General features: G+C 41.6%; 1 protein-coding gene across 4 annotated transcripts in view; it reads right to left on the bottom strand.

The window, feature by feature from the left end:
* Positions 1–27,289, bottom strand: part of dmd (dystrophin) — a 305,560-nt gene that overhangs the window by 40,761 nt on the left and 237,510 nt on the right. For all 4 annotated transcript variants that reach the window (XM_085348560.1, XM_085348556.1, XM_085348558.1 and 1 more), the window contains 4 exons: positions 25,127–25,395; positions 22,887–23,033; positions 20,359–20,422; positions 13,037–13,097 (listed from right to left, as the gene is read on the bottom strand). In XM_085348560.1, the coding sequence (XP_085204686.1) occupies positions 13,037–13,097; positions 20,359–20,422; positions 22,887–23,033; positions 25,127–25,395 (541 nt within the window). The remainder of the gene's footprint in view (positions 1–13,036; positions 13,098–20,358; positions 20,423–22,886; positions 23,034–25,126; positions 25,396–27,289) is intronic.

The raw sequence follows: 27,289 nt of genomic DNA, 5'->3' as shown, positions 1-27,289 counted from the left end.
GAAGCGCGTTTTATACGCCGGGAGAGAAGAGCACACAGTGAGGCAGCAGACCTATTTAAAACAAATCCTGCATGCAACCTCTCTGCCATTTAAAAATTGCGGAGTCTATGTTTGCGCATTTTCGGCAGTAAGGATGAAATAGTGTGCAGTGTGGGGGATGTCTCTCCCTCGGCCACACAGCCAGCGTTGAACAGGTTTACTGCATTACGACCAGCACGATTCCCATCATAATCAGACTACTTATCACCAGCAGAGACAGACCCCAGCCTTCAGCACTCACTTCCGAAGCTGTTCTCGCATCGCCGGCCTTTCCGAGCCTCTTCCGAGCGTGACAGAACGATCCGATTCCCGGGCAGAATAGAGGGGATGTGCCGGCCCCTTCCGCGGTCCGACCAAGCGTCCTATGCAACCGGAGGGAGACGTCCGAGATTACAGTGCGGAGCCTGTGTTTTCCCTTTGTAAGTGCTAGTTGTAGGCTGCAGAGGCTGACTGACCCAGCGAGACACAAGGATCAATGTCCCAACATACAACATGCACGACTTCCGCCTACTATTTCAAAATAAACGCTTGAAGCCAGAAAGATCCTGACATGCAAAAACACGCGAGAAAATCATGGGTGATCCTCCTACTTAGTTGCAGAATTTAGTTACACATTCCATCCATCTAAAGCTGAGTCCTATAAAAATCACACGAGTACTGCTTCAGATTCTTTTTAAAATAGCCTTTATTCACATTTTCACTTGATTTGACCCGAATCTGTGTGGATTCCCTTACTAATTATATAACTATCTATCCAGGAAGTTAACTAGCTCCCTGTAGAAGGCTTCATATCCCTGGCGTGTGCTCGTTTTGCTTGCTTACTATCATAAACAGCTTCAAAGATAGACAAAGCATCCAGGTCTGAAAACCAAAGCCAGTGGAGAACTTAAATGTGCATTCTTTCTAAAGGCGAGCAGGGGGTGAGCCTCTTGCTGACAAAACAACATCCTGCTGTTTTTAAATCTATGGGACAATGGCCCTCAGCTCCTTTGCTCTGTGACCTTAGCCGCTTTACTGATGGTATTATCAGACTTTATATCTAGTTTACATTGGATACAACATTAAGTTCATGAGCATTTGGTTTTTCTTTTGGATATAATTTGAAAATACCAAGAGGAAGATGGTGAAAAGGCTCAGTTTGAGGCTTTAAAGCAGGGCGTCTTTGCATGAGTCATAAGCTAACAGAAAGTGGAACGCCCTGGAAAAAATGAAATGATTGTACAGCATTTTCTGTCATATATCCTTAAAGTAAGCTGCCCAGAATATACAAACACAGGACATGCAAAAGTATCACCACAATAAGTGTAAGTAGAGGTCCTGACTGCAGAAACAAGTTATATGGGAGTTATGGTTCTGAGTTGGGATCCGTTAATACTATTGACAACACACAGAGAGGGACCTTAGAAATTGTACCAAAGCTGAGGCTTACGAAGATGCACAAGCATGAAATACTCCCAAAAACTTGCAGTGGACGGCTTGATGGCAACAATGATCTGCACAGGTAGAATACTGAGCAGGCTAAAAGTTGGCTTAAATAAGGGAATGATACCAAAAAGAGGAAGAACCAACAGAAACCCAAGAAAACACATAAAGCACAGACTTATTGTAGTGGACAGTTTTCAAGGTTTTTAACAGTCAGCTGGTATAATTTGTATTCAAGTGCTATTTGATCAAAATCCTACCTTGTTTTGAGGATTTGGTCTGTATCAGTGTCATTCACTCACTGCCAAACAAGCTCTGCAGTACATCTCCAGAAACAGTTCATTACAAATAACCTGTTTCATTTTCTGTTAGAATCCGTGTTTGCTGGGACACCGGTGTAGCTCAGTGGGTGAGCCATGTGCCATATGGCCGGAGAGCAGCAGGCCCAGGTTCGAGGGCCGGCCGGAGAGCAGCAGGCCCTTTGCTGCATGTCCTAACCTCTCTCTCTCCCAGCTTTCCTGTCTATGCCCTCTGTCTATTTATGCTGAACAAATAGTATTAAAAACGTGTGTGCTTTGGGAGAGCCGTGTTTGTAAAGTGCTGCTCAGAGTTAATGTATGTGCAGATATGTACACACCCTCCTCGCTCTGTATGTGCTACAAAAATAAAATGAATGTTGAATTTAAAGTGAAGCTGTATGACAAGGTCTGTTACTACCCACGGTTCTGAGATTTGTCAGTTTGGAAAATATTTTTTAGGTGATCTTGCCCAGACGTTGGTGAAGTAAAGAATATTCCCACTATAGATTCTGGCTATTTATGGAACATATACATACAATCTAATCTAAACCCAAACAACAGAAGTAATAAAAAGTTAGTCATGTTCACAGCTGTGGCTGTGATGGTAGTGTGCATGGTGACGTCTGCAACTGGACCCTTCTAGTGGATCATTTTTAGTTCTGTAATTGTGTCCATCTGTGTATGAATTTTGACACAGACTGTGTACAGACAGGTTTTCACCCACTGCAGATGCACCTGCATGGTTCTCAATGTGGATGACACTTATATTGGTTGAATGCTAATTTGTTGACAAGTGGGCCTAAATAGGTAAGGGAGAAACAGCAGTGTTCGCCCCGAATGGGAGAACCATGAAAAAATACCAAAGATACCAAAATATAGTATAACAAACACAGAAACACCTGCAGTGGGCACTTTTCTGTGACTGGCTGATGGACCAACAACAGTAAAAGTGAGACTAAGGTGTCATTCAGTGGGGATTTTCTGTGTGAACGTCTAACCAAATACCACAACCTGAAATAAAACAAAACCAAGATGCATCCTGGAGTTGTTGTTGTTGTTGTTTTTTTAACAAAAACAGCTTTTCATCACATTTGAACTCATTCGAAGTCTTAGCCAGTGCAAGGTTGATGTAACAGACAACATGGGTGTGGAACTATCATCTTATTACATAAAAAGATGACATTTACTGGTGTAATCTTATATGAGAGTGAACAGCTTTCCCATATGGAAAAGATATATATAAATCTTATAAAGTTTGTATCTGTCTTGTGTGAAACTTGTATGAAAAGCATACAAGAGTGAAAACAGATATAAGACCCCTTGGAAAATTATATAAATGAAACTTGTATGTTTTGGATACTTACTAAAACAATGTATGAAAGTAATGAGAAAGTGGCCACTTTCATGAGTAAATCATATAAGTTTTTACTATTTCTTTTCCATATGGGTTCCCCCAAAGCCCTCAGCAAGTTTACACACCCTGGCTATTCATTGCTAAATAATGGGAATATGCACAGAAGTTACACAACTATGACAAATATAACAGGATTGAACTGGAAATCCTGACACCTTTATTTTGAAATTAAACTAATTTCCATCTAGTCCTGTGTGCTTCCAGAAAACTTAGCCTGGGCTGCTTGAATAGGTGGAGCTCAGGCTCCCCGCCTCTTCCACCCTTCCCCCATCCCACTGTTTCTCAAAGCAAAGGAGCCTAGACTCCATTAGAAGTTTTTCACCTCAATGATGAGAGCCAGAAATGGAGGAGGAGGGGTGCAGGATTGTAGTGGTGGTGTGTATGTGTGTATATCTGCAAATGCGTGTCAGGGTCATTTTTTGGGATTAGTGTTCAAGGACTGAGCCCCCAGGATGGTCCTTTTTACCCCTGTCTGAGTGGCCAGCACAAACACCAACCTCAATCCTATGCATCACCTAAGAGATGAAGGCCAGCGACAATGAGCCGTCAATTGCTGACTTTACTAATTCTCTTTGGCTGAAGATTCCTGTTTGTTCTTAATATTTAATCTTATGCTTAAGTTCAGTAAGGAAGATCTGTCAACCACCTGTCTATTCTTTACATCACTTGTTTGTTTTTTTATCTGTCAAACTTAGGCTACGTCCACACGTACCCGGGTATTTTTGAAAACGCAGATTTTTCTATGCGTTTGCGCCTTTCGTCCACACGTAAACGGCGTTTTTGGTCACTGAAAACGGAGATTTTTAAAAACGCCGGCCAGGGTGGATATTTTTGAAAACTCCATTTTTGCATTTACGTGTGGACGAGGAAAACGGAGAAAACGCAGCGTCAAAGGTGTGCGCATTTTTTGACGTCACACTGTGCGCCACGTTTCGGTGAAATGCATTTCTACAATACTGTTACTGTTACTTGTACTCTCTGCAGTGTTTAAATGCTCACACATACACACACAGTTACTGTCCCTCCACACATACCACTCGGTTCTGCTTCTATGCGCCATCTTTGTTTACTATCGCTCACCGAGGCTTCTAGACTTCTGATTGGCCAGCATTTCTACATGCTTAGGAATATATCGCCACATGTTGCTTTGACATGTTCCTAGCAGCGTTTTCCTTCATTTTTGCGTTTACGCGTGGACGGGATTACTTTTTAAAACAAAAACGGAAAATCTCCGTTTTCAACAATACCCGTGTACGTGTGGACGTAGCCTTAATATTGACATCAATACTCTGGTCCAAACACTTTCTTATCCATGTTCTGCAAACCAGTCAGGCTCTGTTCTGCGTGCTTTAAATCTCAGTGCTCTCCTGTCATCCTACCTGTTAGACAGTCATTCATACAACCCTTACCCCCATTTCCATTTCTCCCCGGGCACTCAGAGGCCTCCGTCTTCATTTTCACCACAACTAGAATCTCGACTCTGTTCTGTTGGTTGTTCAACAGAGGAATTCACTCTCAGAGTGCAGGCATACTTCCCAAAGTTTCCAAAAATACAGTGGAAGCTAAGCCTTCAGCTTCTTGCCTCCTTCTGTGAAAGGCAGTTATTCCTATCTACTATCAAGTGCTTACTCCTAGAGCATCACTGAATTAAGCTACGTCCACACTAATGCGTTTTGCATCGTCTTCTCTCCGTTTTGGCCTCCTGTCCACACTGAGACGACGTTTTTCCCCATGGAAAAATGCAGCGGTTTGAAAACGCTCTCGAAAACACACACATTTCAAAACGGAGCTGTCCCGTCGCAGTGTGGACACTCGAAAACGCAGACTTTCTAAAACAATGACGCATTTTAGTCATGTGATGCAGTCATGTGACCATTTAAACAAAGGTAGCGGAGGGCATTATACAGCAGTTGTTTTGATTGCTCTCAATTTTGACAGCCCTAAAAAGATTAACATCAGCCTGTACACGCTGCAGAGAGCTGTTCTTCACATTCTTTAACTCTCACTCGCTTTTGCAACTTTGTACTTTTGTGTTACTCGCAGCAACAGCTCCACCTCATTGTTAGTCCATTTAAAAAACTCGGTGCTTTTCCTCGACATTTTGCCGCGACGTTTCAATGAGCTGGAACGTAAATAAGCGGCAGACAGAAATGAGACATTGTGAGATGACAGTTGTTATGACGTAGAGCTAAATATATAAACAGAAAATGAACTGAATCTTCAACAGCGATAATGCTGTTATTATGAATGTTAGGTCAGTTTGACAGAGATCATGATGGTGTTCACTACACCTCAGGGTATTTGTGCTTATTGTTCTCCATCAAGACTTTGAACTAGAACTTTGTGTTGGCAATCTAACCTTGGGAGTTGAATTTCTGATATACAGTGTCTTGAATTTGGAGAAATAAGAAAAAACATTGAAGAAAAACACGATGATACAATTGGTAGAAGTCATTACCTGATGCGTTCTTAATGCTACACCTGCAGTGTAGTTTTTCCCTTTGCTTTGGAGGAATTCTGACCCACTCTTCAGAATTGTTTTTATTCAGAAAACATGGAGGGTTTTCAAGCATAAACAAACTGTTTAAGGTTATGTTTAAGGAATCTCAATCAGATGTAAGCCCATGTTTTGACTGGGTCACTTCAAAAGCTTAATTTTTTTGTTTCCATTCACCGGTGGTGTGTTTCAAATCCTTATGTTGCTGCATAATCCAAGCTTCAGGACACAAACGAATGGCATTGCATTCTTCTTTAGGATTTTCTGGTAGAGAGCACATACAACAGAACCCCGACTTACCAAATTAATTCGTTCCCAAGGGTCTTTCGTAAGTCGAAGCACCCATCGCGCGTTTTGAGTGACTGATAGGCTATAGGCTCATCGCTAACTGCAACAACAATACGTGGTTCAAGTGGAACAGCGAAGCGCAAGTATGAAAGCCAAGGGGTTGTCACATGATTTGGAAGGCATTGTGGGCATTGTAGGCTCAGCCAATCAGAGCCAGCGGATTTCGTTACTCGGGCATTTTGCCGTAACACGGGCAGAAATATTGCCGTTCAGCGCCTTCGTAACTTGAATTTTTCGTGAAACGGGGTATTCGTAAGTCGGGGTTCCACTGTATAATAGTTCCAATAATTATGGCCACCATGTTTGACTGTTGTTATGGTCTTTTCATATACTGCTGTGTTAGTTCGTCTGTCAGGTGTAAGGACACAAATCTTCCAGTTCAACTTTTTTCTCATCAGTCCACAGAATATTTTCCCAAAGGTCTTCGGCATCATCAAGATGTTTTTTGCCAAATGTCAATAAGCCTTTGTGTTCTTTTCAGTCAACAGGGGTTTACAATCGTCACTCTCCTAGAATGTCAGCTGACACATCAATTTTCTTATATTAAATAAAATCATAGACTTCCAGCTTAATGAACTTAGTGCCAGGTTTCATAATTCCTCATATGGCCTGATAAAATCAGAAACCACTCTACTGGCGCTTACTATTAATAGAAATTTGACTGACATGGCGACTCGTCGATTTAACCTGAGAGAGTCTGAACGTTTGAGTGTCGAGTCTCGAGTGTTGGGAGAATAAGGAGTGCCAGCAGGTGCTCCTGTGGCACCATGAGGTGCTCCATGAGGTCCACCTCATGGACTCGCTTTGATGTTGTCACTTGAGAGAGATCTTACATCAGTTCTTGACTGTGAAGAAATTATTGACATGACTAAAAGCAGACCACACTGACGGAGGAGAAATGCAAATAAGGGCCTTTTGCCAAAAGTAATGATAGTAAGATTTAAGGATTGTTTTGTTTTATTAGTTGCTTTTCCCTTTGTGCATTGTGTTTGTGTTGTCTCTGTTGTTCTTTGTCTTTGTTAAGGTCAAGGGTCTGTTACCCGTGATTTTAAATGTTGTTGTTTTTAACTTTCTAGTTTTCTTTATGTAAATGTATGATTCTTGATTTTCTTTGTGTTTATATCCATGTGTTTGTCCCTTCCTGTTGTGTTCTGCTAGTTTTCTATATTACATTTTTTCCTAGTCTTCAGCCCTTTTATGTCAAGTCTCTGTCACTGATGTTCTCCTTCTTTATTTCCTGTTTAACTTTTGTGTGTTTAGTTTCACTGAACCCTCCTGTCTATGAGTTTCAGCTGTGTTTCCCACCCTTCTTTGTACTTCCAGTCTTCTTCTTGTTCTTTGTTTGGTCATCTGTTGTTTATCCTTGTTTTTGCTACTTTATTTGTACCTGTTCACGTCCATCATTAGCCTGTATCCCAAGCGTAAACTGTTTGTAGTTCCTGGCTTCTGGTGTTTCCCTTTTTACTTTGTTTCCCTTTTGGATTTAACTACGGGATTATTAATAAATGACTCCCTTTAAGTTCACCTGTGCCTGCCTCCATGCATCTGCTTTTGGTCCTTGACTTTACTTTTTCTTTTACTTTCAAGCACTCTATACTGTTGTTAGTGTATGTGTAGTCCATTTGAGTCTGCCCTGTATTTCTTAACCATTAACTTCGTTTTTCTGCCTCACTTCTGCTTTTATGAAGACCACCATGTGGTGTTGCTGTAATCACGAGTAATATAAATGCTCAACATGAGAAAAGTCAATGTCAGGGATTTGATTATACTGAACTTACATGGCTTTCTTTTGTTGTTCATGCGATGTTTGCACAAGAGATCTCATTGGAAAAAAATATCCTTTTATTAAATATTACCCTAATTATTAAATATTACCCTAGTTATTCAATATTACCCTAATTATTAAATATTATCCTAATTATTAAATATTACCCTAGTTATTAAATATTACCCTAATTATTAAATATTACCCTAATTATTAAATATTACCCTAATTATTAAATATTATCCATTGAAAGGAGAAAAATCTAGAAAATAATAGATAAGACGGATAACTTAATGATGACAGTTATCATTTAAATATAACCATATTTAATAAGGATCTCAGTGGAGAGTGTGGTGGCGTGGTGATTAGCACTGTGGATTAAAATATCTAGCCAGTGCCTTTCTCTGTGGAGCTTGTGTGTTTGTGTGGGTTCTCACTGGGTACTCTGGCTTCCTCCCAAAACCCAAAGGCATCCAGTCAGTGGGCTAGGCTACTATAAACTGCCCATAGGTCATAATGGTTGTCTGTCTCTCTGTGTTAGCCCTGCGTCAGGTGTTCCTCGCCTCTTGCCCCTTTCCTCAGGGTTATTCTGATTCTGATGGTAGTTGGAAAAGGCTCCAGCCCCCCTGCTGGTGAAGGGACTTGATGGATCTCAGTGGTTAAGTGAATGGATAGACTATATTGGTCTTGACAATAGACAGCAAAAATAACAATGATGTATCCAGTATTACTTTGTTCATTTTTATGAACAGGTGTACCTGCTTGCAAATTATAGCAGTAATACTGAAAACATTAACGTCTGTAATTAACAACCCAAATCAGAATCATGACACTGTGCCTGCTTTGCTCTGGATTCTTAAACCACTAACTCAGTTTTTCGTTTACTTCCCGTTCAGTAAAGATGACCAGGTGATGTTACCGTAATCAGGAATAATATAAATGCTTCATATAGGTAAAGTAAATAAATGATGCCATGTTAAAAAGCACGAAGGTCCTGAGTTCAATTCCATCAACTGGCTGGGTCCTTTCTGTTTGAATTTGTACGTTCTTCTCGTGTTTGTGTGGGTACTCAAGGAAGAAGGTATGCAGGAGGAAGCCAGAGTACCCGTCTTCCACCAGTCCAAAGTCATGCAGTTAGTGGGGTTAGGTTAACTGTTTATGCTACTTGGTTATTCACAGAGGAGGCCTACAGCAGAGGGGTCCGGGCCCTCTACAAGCAGGCTAGAAACAAGCTAACCAAGGAGATCAGGGTAACTAAAGCCGCTTTTCCGTTAGTCCCTACGCGACTCAACTTGTTTTCCATCACAACGCCTGATGTGCGTGGGGTTGTCACAGCAATGTGGCTGAGCGTCCCACGAAGGAATTACTGTGCAACATGAACGCCACAACAAAGGTGGACGTCGAGAGAACACACCTGCTGATGGGTCTGTGTCTTTTTGTCAGACTCAGGACAATGATGTTCTTTTTTTGCAGCTGTTTCTCTCGTTGCTGGGTTTTAAAAATGCCGGGTTTGATTTTCGTGAAGGAGACGCTCTCATGGCTCAGCGAGTGATGCCACTGATTAGCCAATCGGTGGCATGCAGTCTGTTGACATCACATTTTCAGATCACTGGGAACCCGAGCTGAGTAGGTACTAACAGGTACTGTCTCCTAATGGAAAACCCTGAAAAGCATGGCAAGCGACCGGATTAGGCACTAAAGCTAAAAGCTAAAAAGCAGCTTCTCAGCCGATGACCCTGCATCAGCTTGCACCAGTTACAGGAGTCCATTGCTCCACCAGCTGGCTGATGGCCTTAAAACCTTCTACTGCAGATTTGAAAGACAACCACTCACACCTCCCACCTGCTCACCCTCACATCCACACACAAAGATGCTCACTCTCACCTCACACCTATACAAAAAGACTACTTGCACCCCCACCCCGTCCCATCTGACCCCTACCTGTGCTAAAGATCCGTGAGGATGTTTAGTCTGCTTATCCAGAGACAGAACACCGGGAAGGCTCTGGGATTTAACAGTGTGTCCCGTCATTCCTGAAAGTCTGCACAGACCCACTGGCCTCCATCTTCAACCAGATCTTTTATGTCGCATTGTTTCACAAGTGGCAACAGTAAACAGGATCACATTTGACTGTATTACAGTCAAATGAAATTTGAACTCCCATTTTTACTGCCTTAGTTGACGAGAGATAAGCATCTGATGTTTTGTCTCCAGATGCACAACATTCTAGTGATGATGACTTTGAAAAACGGTCTTTTAATAGTTCGTCTGTCCCCAAACTTATTCCCTCAGCCAACGCTAAGTGACTAAATATGAGATTTGGATCTGCCAAAGGCACAATGAGAAAGATCTCCTGAAACCTGGAACAGAGTTTTTGTCACGGTCCTGGGTCTCCTGACCCAGCGTTTTTAGTTATTTGTGATGTTTGTATTATCGTACTTGTGAGTTATTCGATGGTTTCTAGTTTCGATCCCTTGCCCTTCATGTTTCTGTGTCCCCTCTGTTCTGTGTAAGTCTGTGTCTGCATGTTTGAGTTCCCCTCTGTGTCTTTCAGTTCTTAGAGTCCTCTGCCTTATGGTTTATGTCTCTGTATTTCTTAGTTGCTGTCTCCACTGTGTCAAGTTCGCGTCTCTGTGTGATCCTTCCTGTTTTACTTTGAAGGTCCGTGTCTTATGTGAATGTGTCCTGCTTTGCTTGTCTCGTCAGTCCTGATTTCTCCCAGCTGTGCCCTCCTTCTGTGTCTCATTCCCCTCGTTACTCCCCAGTGTATTTAAACCCTGTGTTTCTCTGAGTCAGTGTCGTGTCGTCTGCTTGCCTGTCGATCCTGCCTATCAGTTCTACTTAAAGTCGCGCAACAATCAGCTGATTTCAGTTAGTGGTGGATAATGGTGCAGTTTGCAGCATGTCTATGAATATTACTTTTGTTTTATTAAACAAAAGGACGAGAGTAACATGTGTAAAGTGCATCCAGGACCGAAACAACTTAATTAATGCTGCTAACACAACTTCAGCTATTTGCAAGCATCTGCTCGGACAGCATGCTAGCACTAAGCTAGCCAAGAACCCAGAGTGTTGATGAAGCTGAGTGACTGCCAACCTCAGGCCAGCAGCCAGACCCCGAACTTCAACACTTCAACAAACTGATGAGCAGTCAGGCTGCAGCTTGTACCTGTTCCTGCAGTAGAATCACTGTGGCTATCACTAAAGTGTCTTTGTGCTGGATTTCATCTTTGCTTTGTGCTGAAAACTAAGAGAAAGATAATATGTGTGCACTCATTAGGATATGGATTTATGCTTGTGTATGGACCGTAGCCTAAAGGTTTATACTGTTGCTGGTAATTATGAGACAATGTATTTCAGGTCATTTTATGGAGAAACTTCAAAGTAATGCAAGTAGTGTAATGAATTACTTTCTCCTGGGAGTAATACATTACTTCTAAGAAAACTGATTTGTGAATATGTGTAATATATTTACATAATAATAATTACCCCAAGACAGATCACAACAAAGAGAGGAAATGCCTCCGACAAACAAACATTTTACCACACAGCATGAAAGTAATTTGCCCAAATATAATGCTACGGTGGTGACTCCCAATGTGGAGTCAGTGAGTTGATGTGTATATGTTTTTATGCAAGTGTTTCTGCTTTTTCTCATCTAAAGAGTCAGTACTTTGTTTCAAATTTGGACGTACAGTTGAGTGGATGGAAAAGTGCAGACAAATGAAGAATTGCATTAAAAGCAGCAAACGACTGAACGTATCCTGAGTGGATGAATCTTTGACCAGCAATACCAGGCAAGCCCACAGTTATGGACCAAACAATGTGCCACGATGTAACAATCCACCTTGAACTATTAAAAATTGGGAAACAATACTTTGAGTGTATCTCGCGTCCTTGGCTTGCCTCTGCTGAAAAAGAAATATTACAGTGTAAGAAATTGACATGCAACAGTGTTTGTGATTATTGGTTGTGTGTTTGACTGTGGGAGTAGGTTGTGTGGGTAAGCTGCGAACAAACTGCCTCCTTTTGTGATTAATAAAGTTGATCTGAATCTGAAAAGGACCAACTTTGGGTCATTCCATCTAAAATCAGACAATTTAAAAAATATTCCTGTACGTCTTTCTCCAACTTGCTTTACTTTTATGGTCCAAAGGTCCAAGTTATTTTAGCATACAGTAATAAAATTTAAATTAGAAAAGACAATTCTTAGCAATTTTTGAATGACATATAATACTGCAAAATAATGCATGCAGAATATTTTTTAACCCTTACATGCACAAGTGACTGGGTACACTCTTCCAGAACAGAACAATCGCTACATCTAATGACATCCATACACTGGATTTACCACACCAACTTCTGACTTCATGATCTTTGTTTCTCTTTGGTTGGGCTTGTCTGCTTTTCCTGTGGCTTTTTGTTGGGAGCAACTTTCCAGTTGAGTTCTCATGTGTGGTGTGAGTTGTGCATTAGTGATTCTGCTCTTGAATTCAGGGTGCTAAGCTATGAAAAGGTGAAGGGTAGCAATGTTAAGTATGTCATACCACAGCACCATTGACCACCTCTTTGTTTTTAAACTTACATATGTAGGTGCTAACCATGTGGTCCATGTGTCTACACCTCCTTTGGTCTTGTTGTAGAATGTGACCAATTCTGTTTTTATTTCTACCATACCACAACAGCAAGATGCTTCTCCATGAAACACTGTGCAAGAGGCATTTAACTGGCCAACAGATATCTCCAAAAGTTCTGTTCATCTGGACGGAGCGTCTTCACTTGCCTGGATGATTGGGCATGCATTAAGACGTGGCCAATAGACAGACATTTTTCATGTATTTTTCACAAATTACAGATTTTGATTCATTTTGATGGGAAGAAAGACCAGTGAATCGTCTGTCTTTAACAGTCTTTGAGGTACTATTATTGCCTCAGATTACAATGTGAAAAATAAAATAAAATAAAAAAGGCCTGAAAGTGGTTTGACAGACCATTATATACCATACATATCTTGGAAGGCCTATTTGATTTGAGAAAGAATAGCCCCACTGCTAGTTTAAGACTGCCTACTGTCACAAATCATGTTCGCTAATGAAGTTTGTAGTTTTGAAGTTTGAAGTTTCCAAAGCACATTTATTCTGTGTTGCGCCCCAGCCCAGGGAAACCAGAGTGCGACAGAATGAAAGTTAAAAATTGTGTGTAGCCGATGAAGAGGACAAGCAGGGCTACAAGCTGAGCACCAGAGCACTTACTTGATGTAGTACGGCACGTTGTTTGGAGAGACGCCCTGCTCGAAGGGGGTCACCACAGATCCTGCACAAACAGATGATAGATGATTAAAACCCAAAACAAATATTGATAATCATCTCCTAATTTTGTTTGAAGTGTCTGAAATTTCCAAAGCTGTCATGGTCCCTCGGTGTTGAACGCAGAGTTTTTAGTGAGTTCATGTTTTGTTGTTGTTTTGTGGATCATTTGTTTCTTAGTTTGGTTTGTTCGTAGTATTTGTTTGATTGCTGTTTCTCATTTCATTATTGTATTTTTCAGTCGTCGGTTTGTATTTTAGCATCATCTTCCCTGCTTATGTTGTAGTTGAGTTCATGTGTCTTGGTTTTGTAATATTTAGTTATCATCTTTGGTTTTCACTTTCTGTTTTCTCAGCCTTATCCTTGTGTCCGTCTGGTCTCTGAATCCCGTCACCATCTTTGTTTCCTTTCTCCCTTTGTCCTCCTGTACACTGTTTTTCTATTTTATTTTGATGTTTGTTCTTCCTTGTATTTTGTGTCTAGGTCTCTGTTCGTTATCTGGTGTGTCTGTATTGTGTCAGTATTCTTCATGGTGTGTGTTCATTGCTTTTCTATTCCACGTGCTCCAACTTAAGTCAGTGGCTACTGCCTTGAGTTTAGCATGATACTGCTTATCCCTTATTTCCAACTCCCGCCTTTTGGGTCTTACTCCTGCAGCCACACAGCTAACCTGACAGAAGAACACAACTATAAAAAGACTGAGCCCAACAGTACTTCTATGTCATCGCTGCAGTGGACGAGCCCTTCATCACTGCCACATCAGTGGATCACATGCTTTTTGACATCACCATAACCGGTTCCCACTTTGAGGAGGAAGTGAAGCTGCCACCACTGGTACCTTTCACTACTGCCCACATTTGCAGCTCCACTGGTATCTGCTAAAACAGGGTCTCCACAACAATCCTCTAGGCTGAATGAAAAAGACGTGTTCTCTCGTGCTACCCCAGCCAGAAGAAATCTAAGCAAAGACTGTTCTGTGTTCTCTTCACCATCAGCATAACCGCTAAACCAGCAAAGTTAAAAACTGAGGGTTTTGTGTCTGAGTCAGACTGTTGATGATACAATATAAGACTGTTTTTCTTTTTTTATTCCTGCTGGAAGAAAGACCAGACGACCAGTTCAAAACATGTTTTTTGTGGTCACCTCATTCAAAGACTGAAGTGTGTTTCTTTGAATTTTGTAACGAGTTTTGTATTTCTTAGTCGGTCAGTATAAAAAATGTGTTCTGTATTTGTGAGCTGGCCAATAACCAAAGAAAGTTTTCTGTTTCTGGAACAGATAATAATGTTTGTCTGGTGTTTCTCAGACACCCAGTAATAAAGAAGAAGTCCACGGCAGTCTCTGAAGCAGTCAACAGTGAAATACTTGGGGTGTTTCTGTGCCGACAAACAGTGATACGACTGTATTGGTGTTTCAGAGGAAGAGACAATGTTTTCCATTTCTGAGCTGGTACCTCACACAGAAACTGTTTACTGTGCTGCCGAGATGACCCCTCCAGAGATTGAATTTTGTGTTCATGAGCACACCATCTCAGAGACTATCCCCAGATATTGTGACTGTGCTCTGGGACTTCTGGGGGAATTCTGAGCCAGAACAGCCACAGTCCCTGTCCCCTGTAAGATTTGCTGCATGCTCTGTTGAGCTGCCCCAACCACCAGTGTTTCCAAAGTCTCCTATATGTGCAGTGAATCTTGACATCCTTGAGCCTCAGCTGATTCCTGAGCCTGAGGGTCCTGTGTTGTCTGAGCCTGAGCCCGAGGATGCCATATTGCCTGAGGTTGTGGGTTTCTGTGGTCATCCCTGGCTATCTGTCAAGCCATTGATGGGAACTCATTGTTGTGGTTGGCTACCTGGCAGGCCACGAGGGTTTTCTTTCTATCCTTGCTGTCATCCTTCTCTGTCCAATCCATGTGATGGCCTCCATTAACGTCACCCAAGGGCCCCTCTTTAAGCCACATTAGGGTCTCTGTTGCCATTGTCGGCCTCTGTCCAAGGCACCCGAGGGTCTATATCACCCTTGTTGGGTTCCATCCTAGCCACCTTCTGGCTATGCCACCTAAGGTGTCGTCTGTGTCAGCACTAGCTTCCAGTTAATCATATCCTCTGCCATCAGTGGCCTCGTGCCAAGCCACTGGATGGACCATGTCTCCTTTGGTACTAGCTTCCAGAGTTTCTTCATGTCTTTCACCGGTGGTCACCTGTTCTGCCATCATGGGTCATTGGTCTAATCGCCAAATACATTAGTTTCTCTATCTCAGTAAATCATGTTTAAATCTTTCAAATGATCTCTCCTTCTTGAGCTACTAGCTGAAGGTAGGAAGATGCACTGCTGTTCTAAACTCTGATTATCAAATGTTATCATTGGAGTGTGAATGTGTGTGAACGTTAGGTAGAAAAAATGCTTTTATGAATGGGTGAAAATGAGTAAATGATGTATAAAGTGAGTGCTTGAGTTTGAAAAGTGCTATAAAATCCAGTCAATTTACCATTTATCTTGCATATATGGACTTCTGAAGATCAGAAAAGATGGGTGGAGTTCCTATTCTGGGCCGGGCATGAGTTGCTGCCCCAAATGGAGTACGAACGAGTGAGAAGAGAAGGGAGTGGGAGACTGACTGATGAACTGGGGCTGTAGTTGAAATGATATGGACACTGCACTGTACCGTTTTGGTAGAGAGAGAGTTGAGCATAAAAGCAGAACTTCTGATTTACCGGTCGATCCCAGCACCCGTCTACTGTCCTGGCCTGTCCTGGTCACTTCTATGTGCCCACTTCAGTCCGTCTAAGGCAGGGGTCAGCAGCCTTTAAGACCCAGAGAGCCATTTGGACCCAGTTTCCACGCAAAAGAAAACACTGGGAGCCACAAATACTTTTTATATATTGTTTTTTTGTACCTTTATGCTTTGTGTGAACAACTAAGGTGTGTTGCTTATGAAATCCATGAAGTGCTACAGAGAAAATTACATTTTATTTATGTAATTAACACATTTTGAACTCTTAAAGAAATATAACCAAAGGAAAGACACCCAGCTGAACTAAAATGATCCAGCAAACAAAAACTGTTGTGAGCCCTCCTTATATCGCCTTTGTGCTTTTGGAGCCTTGACCTGACTTTTAAAAAATAATTGGAAAAAAAGCTCGATGCTGCTGAAAGATGCAAAATAGATATTTGCAAAATTCTGCCCAAATATGTATTTTACCTGGTTAATGTGTGTGGCGGGGCGTGGTCTGCAGCGCCGCTGTAGGGGAGGCGGACGCACCTGAGCTGCACCCGCAACCACGCCTCGCCGCCTTAACGTCTGTGCTGTTGTGTTGGTGTGTGTCGGGCTGTGAGCTGCAAAGCTACAGCCGGCTGTGTGCGTACAGCAACCGTGTGTGAAAAGTGGTCAATAAAGAGAAGCTGAAAAGCGTGTTCATGCAAACATCGTCGGGTCTGCCGTGACATGTTTACAACGGGACTTCTGCTCCTGAACCTCTGCGCACAGCGTCTGCAGGTCGGGGCTGTACGAAGTCACTTTCATCTTTACAGGACTGTAAGCTGTCGTCTGTGAGGCGCGAGCGTGTTTGGTTTAACATAGTTCGCCTTGTAATCGGAAGGTTGCCGGTTCGAGCCCCGGCTTGGACAGTCTCGGTCGTTGTGTCCATGGGCAAGACACTTCACCCGTTGCCTACTGGTGGTGGTCAGAGGGCCCGGTGGCGCCAGTGTCCGGCAGCCTCGCCTCTGTCAGTGCGCCCCAGGGTGGCTGTGGCTACAATGTAGCTGCCATCACCAGTGTGTGAATGTGTGTGTGAATGGGTGAATGACTGGATATGTAAAGCGCTTTGGGGTTCTTAGAGACTAGTAAAGCGCTATATAAATACAGGCCATTTACCATTTACCATAGTTCACGGTGGAGCTGCTGACATAATGTGGATCCAAAGATCCATAACTGACCTACCTGGGGTTGAAAGTCTCGATAAATGCACGGCGTTTCGGCGGGTACACCGCTTCCACGAGTGTGACGCTTATTTTGAGTGATGAAAAAATAATATAATATAATTTCATTTTTATATTTCAATATCACAATAATCTTCCAGTTTAGAACTACAAGTTAAAAAAGAACATAAATAAAATACACTTCAGCTAATAGCTTCTAATTTATTTTCCCAAACCACGCAGAGCCGCAGTATAAGAACCAAAGAGCCGCATGTGGCTCCAGAGCCGCAGCTTGCCGACCCCTGGTCTAAGGTATTTCACACACGGCCAAAACCTAAATCCATTTCCTTCCTGCAACATCTGTTCTGGTGCCCTTCTCTTATAATGCATGTCACTGAATATGTTTCTGGGTCCTCTGTCTGCACCCAGACCAAGTCCTGCAGCCACCCTGCTAAGGAACAAGGAGTAAAATAAATGTCTTATCAATCGCAACAGAATCCTAGTACCCGCCTACCGTCCTGGCCTGTCCACTCAATTTGTACCCATCCATGCTGAATCAAAGAAACTGTCTTCTAATTACATTAGACCATTTGAAATTAAAATGGACTTTCTACACCCCTGTTTCCTGCACCCTCCTGGGGCTGGAGCTGGCTGGTGGGTCGGGGGTCGCTCTTGGTTCTGGGGAGAATCCATTCATCTGCACTTTGGGGGGGGGGGGGGGGGGGGGGTCAATGGATATTCATCTTTATTGAATTTTTCTTTGTGTTTGTCTCCTGGACCTTTCTCTGTCTGCCTCTGGCTGTTTGTGTACCTACTGCTGTGGGTTCTTTGAACTTTAAAAAAAAAACAAATTTTGTTACAAAACTTCCAGAAAGACATCTACTGTAATGAAATGTATTTCCCAGTGGTGTGAAGAGACATTGTTATTATTTCCATTATTATTATTATTATTAATAAACATTGTGAAAAAATGGTCAGACACAAAGATTTTCAGGCAGTACTGTTAAATGATTTGTTTCAATGCTATATGTCACGGCCCTTTACATGTTGTAACAATGTTTTTATCTTTGATATTGTCATATTTTATTTGCACATTATTTTTGCTTTTTATCAATTAAATTTAAATTTCCATTTAATTTATTTTTCTGTTTTTTATCATGTCACTCAGAGTGGACAGAGGTGGAAAAACTATTAAAAAATCATTCCAGAAATGCGTGTGTTTTACATTTAATTAGGAACATTTTTAGATATTCTTTCTGAAAACTTGAGTTTTAGTTTTGTAAAACACGGTTAATTTGCTGACAGTGTCACTTTAAGCACTTACACATTTATATTTCATCTACTAGCGCAATGACAGAAACGCATGAAACAAATAGCAATTAAAAAACAAACAAAGAAAGTAATTAAAAACAAAAAGTGCCTGATCTTATGCATATGACCAAATAAGCCCCATAGCTCAGACAGTAGGGCCGGCTCTAGCCATTTTCATTTTAGTCCAGATTAAGATTTGGAAAGATAGCCTACTCGGTATGGGAACTGATAAGAGTTTAGGATTCAGATTATTGATCGCTTATCACTTCAATACCTTATCGATTCTCTTATCGATTCTCACTTAGTTCTCAAGGAGTCAGAGTCACCATCACCACTAAGCAGGATATCAAAGACATTACATTTGTGTTAAGTGCATGCTGTGAGGGACAATGTTTGTACATGTTTAAGGCATTTCCCCTTTCGTGAGATAAAAAAGTAATGTATCACACATCCACAGAGAACTTTCCTTAAAAGAAATCTGCATATTTCTTAATTACTCTCAGGAGAAATGATTTCATTACGCTACTAATTGCATTACTTTTTTGTTTCTCTGCAAAAAGAACTGAAATGCATTGTCTCATAATGACCAGTTAAAAATATAAACCTCTAGGCTACAGTCCCATACACCAGCATAAATCTCTATCTTAATTAGGACACACATATAATCTTTCGCTTAGTATTCAGGTATGAACACAAAGCCGATGGCACAAAGCAAAGATGAAATTCAGCACAAAGAGACTTTAAAGCAATGACCACAGTGATTCTGCTATAGAGACATAAACAGGTAGAAACGGAGGTTGAAGCCTGATTGCTCATCCAATTGTTACCTGTTGAAGTTCAGGATGTTGCTGTTGAGCTGGGGTCAGCATTCACATAGCTTTAACATCACTCTGGGTTCTTGGCTAGCTTAGCAAAGAACCAAAGTTGTGTTAGCAGCATAATGCAGTTGTGTCTGCTATGGATGCAGTTTCCGCTTTACCATCGCACTCTGGTTATTTTGTGCAAAACAAAACAAAAAGTATTGTCCATATCCACGATGTAGACCACACTACTATTTCCCTTCTCCAACATCACAAACGGAACTCAACTGATGGAAGCCCAACTGCAAGTGGAACCGATAAGTGGAATCGATAGGGAAGCAGACTAACAGAGGAATTGAACTATCAAGAACTGGTTCTCGATTCCCATCCCTACAGCCGGCCAGCTGTCATTATATTTTTTCTCATTTTGCTCTCCAAATCACCCAGTCAGTGACAAAAACTGCCTTTTTGTTTCTACCTAACGACTGCTGCCTGCTAATAGCTTTTGTAGCCAGTAGATATAATTAGATCAGCTTGCTGGCTGAACTTTGGCTCATGATCTGGTTGAGCTAGTCTAAGGTTGATTAGTTATAAAATGAATGCCTTGTAAATATGTAATAGAGTGCATTTCATGTACATGGAAATATTAAAGATCCGTTATTCTTGCATTGAGGTCTTCTTAGTTAATCCTGAGATTATGTTAAAGTAACAGAATGGTAATTGCAAGTGAAATGCTGGACTTCCAACATGATCAAAAAAGCACTTTTGAAGCATCTTCTGTTCTCTTAGCTCATTTATTACAAATAATAAATATCTTGTGTTCCACTCTTCCTTCACTCATGAAGAAGACTCCAACATGCGTCTCCCTACACTCTCACTTATACTTCTGATTAGATCTTAAGTTTTCTTTTCTTTTTTTACATTTTGAATGTTTAGCCACTTTGCACTTCTGTTATGACTGAATGACATCAGAGAGCACAGAGCTTGCGTCACAAGCTTGGGTCATGCTGGCACCGCATGATGAAGCTGAAATCAAAAAGTTGAACAGAACTAGACAGCGATCCAGTCAAAGGAGAGCTTTGTTACCCCCATCGTTTATTTTGTGCCACTGCTGTCATCATTAGTTCAAATCATTTTATTTTCACACACACACACACACACACACACACACACACACACACACACACACACACACGTCTCATGTTTGCTGGTAAGTACTACTAAATAAGCAGTATAGTTACCATGTGTAAGGCCAAAATCCCCATGAGCATCTGTCAGCTGCTTGAGATGCTCGTTGATGGAGATCTGTGAGAGGGGAGAAAAACACATTAACAAACATGTGTATATTTGTTCTACTATTAAAATCTCTATATGAATCAACATCATTAATAATGTAATTTTAAATCAATTTAACCTCATCAGTTTAACCAACTAATACCAGTGGGGACATGCAGAAAACCAATGTTAAATTAGATTTTGGGTTAGGCTGGCCCCAGACTTAACCCTTAGATCAGTTCCCACAGCAGCTAACAGACATAAATTACTTGCTGCAAAGAGCTCGGGCACGTATGGATCGTCCTACTCTGGATTAGGCCACTGCTTCATTTAGTTATGTGGAAGAGTAAAACTAAACATGATATTGCTGTTAGTATTTTCCAGTCACAGATAAAATCTGGGGAACAGACAGCCAATAAATGTAATTTAAGCTTTAGCTTGGATTACTTGTGGCTTTCTTTCTACTGCTTTGAGTTGATTTTTTTTTACTTTTAGGTGTTTAGTTATAGACTAGTGTTTATGGGTATATAGTTATAATGTGCATGCTAGCTTTATAGAATAATACAGCCCCGTTTAAACGTTTAAGACCACCTGAAAAATAGCAAAAAATCATATTTTGCTTGGTTGGATCTTAACAAGGTTCAGCAGAGCTTCAACATGCAACAAGAAGAAATGTGAGTGAGACATCAGACTCCATTGCAGAAGCTTAGATAATAAAACTGGCTGAGGTGCTTTGGTTTAAACAGCATTGCAATATCTGTAGCTATAATGTAGCTCCATATGTGTTGTCATAACCAGGACTGTTGTTGATTTATGGCAGCTCCCTGAGCCTTAACTGGAGCCCATGCGTCCTTCGCTGGCTATGTGTGAGTTTAAGTCATAGTCCAAGGGTCCAGTGCCACCCAATCCTGATGGTCTCTGTCTCCACTGCTGGTCGCCTGCTGAGGGTCACATCTATTTTGTCACCAGCCTCCAGAGACATCCCATCACCCCCACCGACACTAGTCTCCAGCCAAGCCACAAGACGGTTCTTGCCACTGATACCCGAGTTGTCCAATCAGCGCTGACATTATCAGACTGGCAATGCATCCAGAGGGTCCTTGCCACCATGCTGCACTGGCTCCCCGTGTGTTTCAGGATCGATTTTAAAGTTCTTTTATTGGTTTTTAAATGTCTTAATGGTCTCGGGCCTTCTTATCTCTCAGATCTGCTTTTACCATACGAACCCTCGCGGACCCTGAGGTCCTCTGGTGCTGGCCTTTTGATTGTCCCTAAAGTCAGGACACATACTCACGGAGAGGCAGCTTTTCAGTGGTATGGTCCTCGTCTGTGGAACAGCCTGCCGGAGGAGCTCAGGGCCGCAGAGAACGTACATGTTTTTAAGAACAGGCTCAAGACCACCTTTTTAATTTAGCTTTTACTTAGCGTTTATTTATTTTTTATGCTTATTTATTCTATCCTGTTATTCTATTATTAATTTAGGATTTACCTAATATTTATTGATTTTATTCTTATTCATTTTTTAATCTTCTTACTCTATTTATATTTATATTTATATTGTATCCTGTTCTTATTTATTTTATCATTTTACCCTGTATATATCGTATTGCGTCATATCTCCAGTGTTTCCTCGGAGGGCGCTCTCTGCACCGGGGCTGTGATTGACCGTGGCTGCTGGGTCTCTGGGGTCCTCTCAGCCTGGTTGGGGGGCTCCTTGGCCTCCCTCCTGCTGTGTGCCCAGCCCGGAGGCTGCGGTCTGTGACCGGCTCCCGGTGCAGACGGCTCCCTGTTATAATGTTTCCTCACTTGGCTCATGCGAGCTCAGCCCAATTTTTACTCTTTAAGTGTGCGCGTGTGTGTATGTGTGTGTGGGTGGGGGGATATATGTGTATTGAGAGTGTGGGGAGTGAGTTGGAGGGTGGGGTGGGCTGCTTTTAACTATGTAAAGCACTTTGTGCTACATTTTTTCTGTATGAAAAGTGCTTTATAAATAAAGATTGATTGATTGATTGATGCCACCCAAGGGCCTTTGTCTCCATCATCAGCCATGCCACCAGAGGGTCTTCACTGCCATCACCAGCCCCCAGCCAAACCACTGAAGGGCCTCTGCCACTGGCCACAAAATCACCATTCAGGTGATGTCTAGAAACTGGGCTTAATAGATATGGCTGAAGAAACAGGCTTGAGCTGCAGCCCAGTCTGGGCAGAGTGAACTGAAACCAAACTTTCGCCAAGTGGGACATGAATAACTTCAGCTTATTATACTCAGGTTAGTACAGTAGTGATATATAATACTTTCCTTAAAAATATAATACATTTTTGGTTCAAATTGAAAAAAGGCAAATTTAAAAGTGAGATCACTGGTCAAATGCGACTTGATATTTGGATACAAACTATCATTTGATATTTGCAATATTTGTCGTGGCGTGAGTGTATCTCATTTTTATTGCTTCTACATTTGTGTAAGTATGTGTATGTGTGCATTTGTGTTTACCTGGAGCAAGCTCCAGCGTGTATTCAGATCTTCGATGCGTTCCAGGTTCCTGGATGATAACTGGATATCAGGCAGATTGAAAGTGGATGCTAATTCGTTCACATGCGTCACATCGTCCTTAATCTGTGCAATTTCTTCCTGAAACTCCTGCAACATAAGCACATATATGCATTGAAATAAACACACCAAAACCTTTACATGTGACAGTGAGAAACTAATGCAGCTGTCACATAAAACCCAGTTTGTTGATTCTTTAATGTAGGACATGGAAATCGACGATGGACTCAGGTGAAGGAATATTTCAAAGATCCATATAGGAAGCTGAATTTGGGAATAAGGGGAAAGACTCCTACTCTCATCCATTGTTATGAGCTCTGGGTAGATGCAAACAGTCTAGCCATCTGAAGGATGGCTCTGCACTCTTGAAAGGGTGAGGAGTTGAGTCATTTGGAAGAGACAGAGTGGAGCTCAACATTGCAAGGAGTAGGGATGGGTATCGTTTAGGTTTTATCCGATACCGGTGCCAAATCGGTATTTTTGAAACGGTGCCGGTGCTTAGACGGTGCTCAAACCGGTGCTTAAAGAATGGAGAACACAAACTTTGTCCAAAAACCTCTCATGTTCAGCTGTTTTTTTGTAAAAAGATAACAATGTTAGCCTTTTCTGCAGCTATGGGGCATATATGGTATCACTCTTGGCTGGAAGCAGTGCTTAAACAATGGAAAAAACACAAACTTTGTCCAAAATCCTCTCATGTTTAGCTGTTTCCCACTTTTTCTTTGGTCATTTTAGCCTTTTTAGCCAGGGTGAAGGGAGTATCTGCCATCAAACAAGAAGACAGCCGCATGTAGCTATGATGATGTTTGCTAGTTCACCTTACATGCATTAATGTAATAACGTGGTTAGCCTAGTCAACGTAAATTACACACGAACAACATTAAGCTACTCACGCAGAGAAGAACGGCTGCTGCTGCATCATCATCCTCATCATTCCTGCTACACTGGCAGGGCTAGGGGCCAGGACTCTATTCTTCGGGTTTTTGGGGGATGTTGCTAACTCCGGGTCTGATAACAGGCAACCCACCCAACGTGCACAGTGTGAGGTCTCGCAGCAAGCTATCAAATACGGCGCATTTCTCGGCTTTTAAAAAAAACGCTATGCGTCGCCAGCTGTTTCATCGGATTCGAGGAGTTACCTCCTTTGACAGTATCACAGTATCAGCTTAAAGCACTTGTTGCAGGCTGCTGAGTTTGCATCTTTTGCTGTGAAGTACAGCCAGACTTTTGACCGCTTCGCCTTGGACATTTTTAATCTGTAGCTCTGCTCTAAAAGAACGTACGTACCTGGCCCCGCCTACTATCCTGGGAAACGTAAAATGATTGGCTAGAAGTGTATCACAGCTCAGGAAAAAAAAAGCATAGAAATAAAGCACCGAAATGTGCGCTGCTTTTCGGTCTGGTTACTACCGTTTATGTCAGAACCGGTACCCATCCCTAGCAAGGAGTCATTTGAGGTGGTTTTGGGTATCTGACCCAATGATAAGGTGTTACAGGCGTGTCCTACTGGAAGGAGGCTCTCTGGCATGCTTTACGCTGATCTGGGAACATGTCTCTATCTTCCTGGATGAGCTGAACAAGGTGAGAGGCGGGCGTGGGCTTCTCTGCTTAAACTGCTGTCCTCATTGTCCAGCCACAGATAAGCGTTGGAAAATGAATGGATGGCTGGAGCTTTTAATTATTTTTCTAAGCTAAACTCATATAAAAAAAAGGGATCTTGATCTTCCTTTCCAAAGTCAGTAAAGATTCAAGGCGATTTAAGTCAGGATATCAATAATTATCTCTACAGTAAGTCCCGGATGAGCCTACTTTACAAATCCAGCAAAATGTATAAAAAGTCAAACCAAAAGTTTTTAATGCCTATCAATTAGAATGATTATCTTCTTTGTCTTTGATTGTTAAGATTTGGGGAGAACATTTTTTAACAAGAGCAAAAATGGAAAAATCCTCATAGTGTTATGTTCATGATTAACACTAATCGAAAGCATCAGAGGGTAATGTAGAAGGAAATAGCCTGGGCTGAACCTTGGATCTCACAAGGTGTAACAAGCACTCCCAACCTAATTACATCTCTTCCTGTTATCTCGTTTAAGGAAACTGTTGGCTTGTTTTATTAATGTTTTACACTGTCTGTGGGTGTGAAACAGAATACTATATCTAACGTGAGGGTCACTGATTCTCACCTTGACTCTGTCGATATGGTCTGGTAGCAAGTCAATCACGAGGTCTTCTACAGGTTCCCACGCATCCTTTACCATTTCTGCCCGGCTCAGCTTTCCATCCAGCAGGTCCTCCGCCTTCTCCAGCTCCATCAGTTGGTCAAGGGCCAACTCTAATCTCCTCTGCCAGTCATCTGAGTCAGTGTTGAGCTGGTCCCATTTGTTCATCATATCGTCTGCCTCCTTACGCAGGATTCGCCCCACGTTGTGTGCGCGCTCCTCTGGGCTGATATCTGAAGGTTATGTAAAGAATAAATGCAGAAATAAGCAAATGTCACACACCATGCAGTAATCTAAAAGGCCTTCGGTCTGTCAGCGTATGGTAGGGATACTATTTCAAAATTGATATACTATAACAATGTCAACTGCCTGGAGTTACTTATGGCTGAGTCCACTAGATTACAAATACAAGCATGTGTATATTTCAATGCACATGTGTATTTCAGTCTGTGTGGGGAGTTGTGCGTGTGCACTGAGTTGTTTCTGCTTATTCAAATCTGTGTGTGTAATAAGATTTGTAAATGTGTATGCAGAAAGCTGCTGTCATCAGATTTGTGAACGTGTAAATAAATGATGTATATTAATGACTCGTGAGTCTTGTCTTGTGAGTCATTATAAGACAAAACGATGTGACTTTCCCTAAACTTCTAACATGACAGATTTGTGATCAATCAGTGATTTGAATGTGTGCAGAGAGTTATCTGTAAGTTAGGGTTCATTAACCCTGAGCCAGGATCACAGGCTCAGACCGTCTCTCTCACTCTGCACAAACCACCAGCTTGGTTTTTACGGTTGTCACGGGTTGTGCCATACAAGACGGGGTCAGACGCACAGACCGCAACGGATTTATCAGAAATCCAGCGTGAGTCACTGGAGGATTTGATATTCAACTAGAAGCCAGAGTAATATCCCTGAAACCAACAGTACAACCACCTGAACAGCTCTGATTCATCAAACAGCCAAAATAAGAGAACAAATGTGCAATTTAGGTTACAGTAATTCCCTCTATCTAGTTATCAGACTATATATATATAGAGTCTAGATGTAGGCAGGAAAATGTTCATATTGGCTTAATGTAAGAATGGTCACAGTACTCATGTTTAAAGGAATTATGAATAAGCAGAGTAAACGTGTCTTCCAAGCCCAGTCGGTCAACTCAAAGCAGATAAGGAGGTGATTAATGCCTTTCTCAGGTGAAAACTACACCATAATAATGATGTGTTACAACTAAGAGTCTGGCACTCATAGCACTACGCATAAATATGCATGTCTTATCAGAAAAGTTATATAAATACTAGGGGTGCAACGATACACAAAATTCACGGTTCGATATTTTTTCGATACAAAAAAAATGTTCATGCCTTTTTAATTTGTCATTTATTAAACTTATAAATATATATTTTAACTCAAAAGTACAGTTTTTAAATTTAATGTTGCTGAAACAAAAGTAATTTAAAAAATTAATATCTGATGGAGGAATCCCTCATCTTTGGAAAAGAGAGTTTATTACAGAGAAATGGCTCTTTCCAAAATAAAAGCTATACTATACGCTTCTTCTGGGCTATATTCTCAGCAGCATATTGTAGCGGGTCAGGGCTGTTCGGGGTTCTGTTTGTACAGTTATGTTTTGTTTATGTTGCCATAGTGACGGGTGACGCCCTCTCGCTGCGACGGTGTGTCCTTCCGGGGTCAGAGGGCGCCCTGTGTGTTTTTTGTTTTTTTTTTAACTTTATTTAACAAACAATGAGTATACAACATACGAACAGATGAAGTATACAAAACAACAGAACATGAACACAAAAAGCCAAGGGTAAAAGAAAAAGGTAACAATTATAGGAATACACGCAAAAATTCACATACATATATTGTTTTGAAAGCCTTTTTGTTGGTGGAGTCTGATATTGATTGTATGTACATTTCCACATGGGCGCCCTGTGTGTTGTTGTTGTTGCTGTGCGGTTGCCGCGCTGAGCAGTTAGCTAGCGGCAGTGTTCTTCTGCAGATGTCAATAAACGGCTGTGCTCCCTGGCTAGCTCACGGGAAGCAAGACCAAACGACACCTCCGTCTCCTCCTTGTCTGAGCTCGCCACAATATTAAACATATCAGGTCCCCATAAGGAGAATCCT

The sequence above is a fragment of the Diplotaxodon limnothrissa genome, linkage group LG23 (assembly GCF_057381915.1).
Source record: "Diplotaxodon limnothrissa isolate DT_005_m linkage group LG23, D_limnothrissa_male_GT1.1, whole genome shotgun sequence".
NCBI classification, from domain to species: domain Eukaryota; kingdom Metazoa; phylum Chordata; class Actinopteri; order Cichliformes; family Cichlidae; genus Diplotaxodon; species Diplotaxodon limnothrissa.
This window is presented reverse-complemented; position numbering and strand designations above follow the sequence as displayed.